Source organism: Scyliorhinus canicula, chromosome 5 (genome assembly GCF_902713615.1).
Source record: "Scyliorhinus canicula chromosome 5, sScyCan1.1, whole genome shotgun sequence".
Taxonomy (NCBI): Eukaryota; Metazoa; Chordata; class Chondrichthyes; order Carcharhiniformes; family Scyliorhinidae; genus Scyliorhinus; species Scyliorhinus canicula.
Window position 1 is genome coordinate 100,794,095 of NC_052150.1, and position 2,830 is coordinate 100,796,924.

At 45.6% G+C, this 2,830-nt stretch overlaps 1 protein-coding gene across 1 annotated transcript; it reads left to right on the forward strand.

Moving 5' to 3' along the window:
* The first annotated feature begins 304 nt into the window (after positions 1–304).
* On the forward strand, positions 305–2,350 carry LOC119966161 (twist-related protein-like). The gene is made up of 2 exons (XM_038797462.1): positions 305–981; positions 1,753–2,350. The coding sequence occupies exon 1, from the start codon at positions 461–463 to the stop codon at positions 959–961; it is 501 nt and encodes a 166-aa protein (XP_038653390.1). The 5' UTR covers positions 305–460; the 3' UTR covers positions 962–981; positions 1,753–2,350.
* The last annotated feature ends 480 nt before the right edge of the window (positions 2,351–2,830 follow it).

Below are 2,830 nucleotides of genomic sequence, written 5' to 3' on the forward strand. Positions count from 1 at the left end.
CGATAGAAGTGAGCAAACTAGAGAGTGTGCACAGATCTGAACTGACTCCGCTGACAAATAAATCATTCGTTGAATTGATAAGCAAATGTCAAGTGTTTTCCTTTTAAAGAATATTCTGTGTGGAAAGATGACGCCACCCGTCGCTTTAGAAGCCTGTGTTTAAAATATTTGCTGCAGTGGGATCTGTTAACTGACAGTCTTTGCAACAAGGCTCCACCTCATTTAGTGATGAAAATTCATAATAGCCAATCAGGTCCATCTCCCAAAAGATCCAGGCACCCCGAGCTATATTACCCCTTTGAAAAGTTTCCTGTAACTCAGAGCCGTCTCTCACAAGTCATCGTTTGGATAAGTTCAGCTCCTTTTGATAATTCATTTGATTAAAGTCGACCCCTATAACCGCGTTGCGGCTGTCAGCTGGATATCCCAACATTATATCCCCTTTCGTTTCTTTAAACCGATGTTAGAAGTCATCATGCAGGACGAAGAAAACTCCCCAGTCTCTCCAGTAGAGAGCCTGAGCAACAGTGAGGACGAAGGAGACAGGCAGCTGAAAAAAAGTGTCAGAAAGAGGCGACCGAGCAGGAAATCTGGAGAGGAAACAGACAGCCCCGCGTCAGTCAAAAGGGGTAAGAAGAGAGACGGCAGCCCCCAGTCCTTCGAAGAACTGCAAACCCAGAGGGTCATGGCCAACGTAAGAGAGCGCCAGAGGACACAATCCCTCAACGAAGCCTTCTCTGCCCTGCGCAAAATCATTCCCACCCTACCGTCGGACAAACTGAGCAAAATCCAGACCCTCAAGCTCGCAGCGAGGTACATCGACTTCCTTTACCAGGTCTTACAAAGTGACGAGCTGGACAACAAAATGTCGAGCTGCAGTTATGTGGCACACGAGAGACTCAGTTACGCTTTCTCTGTGTGGAGGATGGAGGGAGCCTGGTCCATGTCCACATCACACTAGCAGATACCCCTAGGACAAAGGTAAGCATCAACTTGGCACACTTATTCAATGTGTTTTACCACCCCCCCCCCCCCCCCCCCCCCACCCGCCAAAAACAATGCGTTTATTAAATGGCCAGTAAAGGGAAGGCGGGTCTTCACTTCCACTGTATGTCCAGGTCGGAATTAATTTCACTAAAATGACAATTCAGCGGGATATTTAAATCTAAATGCACCATTTCCAAAATATTTGCGGATTTGATTTGCAAACAGTGATTGATGTTTCTCATTCTTGCTGGCTTTTTATTTTGCGTTCATTAATCCATGCTTCCACTCCCTCCTTCGAATTGCTTCCAGGGGTCTGTTCCTTCTTGCCCCCTACCCCCTTCCTCAGACACATTTTTCATCGCTGACGATTCTCTTCACATCTCCACACCTCCTCCCAAACTGCTCGACCACCTTTGCTCTAGGAATTCAACAACTTTCACTTCCTGTCCCCTTTACTCTCTCCCCCCCCCCCCCCCCCCCCCCCCCCCCCCCCAAACAGGGCAGCTCCCAAACCCACTGCACTAAACCATCACTGGGTGCCAGCATCAATCTCAGGGCGCCAAAACAGTCTGAAAGAAAATCCCCAATCCGCAACAGCAGGATGCAACACTTTATCCAAATTGAGATTCTCCACATCTCCCGCACTCTCCCGGCCCCCAACACCGCCCCCCCCCCCCCCCCCCCCCCACCCCTGACTAATAAAGGTGCCAAAAGCATTGGTCCCTTGGCTCGCTAAACTCAGTGTATCCATTGCTGTTTTCCTAGGTGAAAAAGATTTGTCACAAAGGGCCAACGGCTGGACAGACAACAGAGTTTGACGTCTGGATACTTAAACGCGTTGATCTTTGCCACTGATGGATCATAAGAGAGAAGTTTTATTTTAAAAACACTAATGGAAAGGGCGTGGGAAGCACTTACAGAATTGGAGCCCTGGACGTGGACCCATCCAATCGTGCGGCAATACAATCATTAGTACATCTGAGGTGTATTTTGCCATCCGCATCATTTTATCCTGACGATGAATGTTGTTGGAACTCATTCCTCCTTTACTATGCATGCCTTCAACAATCATGTCTATATCTGCTATTGAGGACGCAGGAAAGATGATTTATTTTATTTCCCTTTTCCCCCCCAAAACTACTACCATGAACAGGTCTAGAGTGACAATAAGTTTTAGAAAATGGACCAAACTGTATTGCAAAACTCCAGTTGGTTAGTCTCTTCTCTCTTGAAAAAAAATCATTTATTTATTTATTAATGTGCCTCAATGCATGAAGATCTGGTGTCTGAATGCATTCATATTTTTGTGATTGTTTTGTAAATATCTTTGTATATTTTCTGCAATAAATACCTATGATCTAAACTTTAAGGCAAAGTTATATACACATACAGCTATTTTACGATATAATTCGGTTGTTACTTAAGGGGTAAACTTGATGATGAATAGCTGTTTGTAGTAAGTTGTAACGGCCCCCAGGGGAGAATGGAATCTAACAAACAAACGGTGCACGAAAGACAAATAGAGCGGCTACTGACAGACAAAGACGGGTGAGCTAGAATGAGAGGGAGAAAGGGTGAGCACCGTCAAACACGGGCTGATTATTGACCTTTTAGCAGGCTATAATTAAAGGCATGCACAGCAATGTTATGTTGCTTTCGAGACCTGGATACTGCTGCAGTATTTGCTTGGCCATAACCACGGGCTGCGAAATCAAGACCGAGAGCAATTCACGCCCTGCCATTTGTCCATAAACTAGTTGGTGAATTCCGAAGGCATTTGCGAATTAAAGCTATCTTTCACGGACTGATATACCAGTATAGTGTAAGGACCGTGGAACATAAA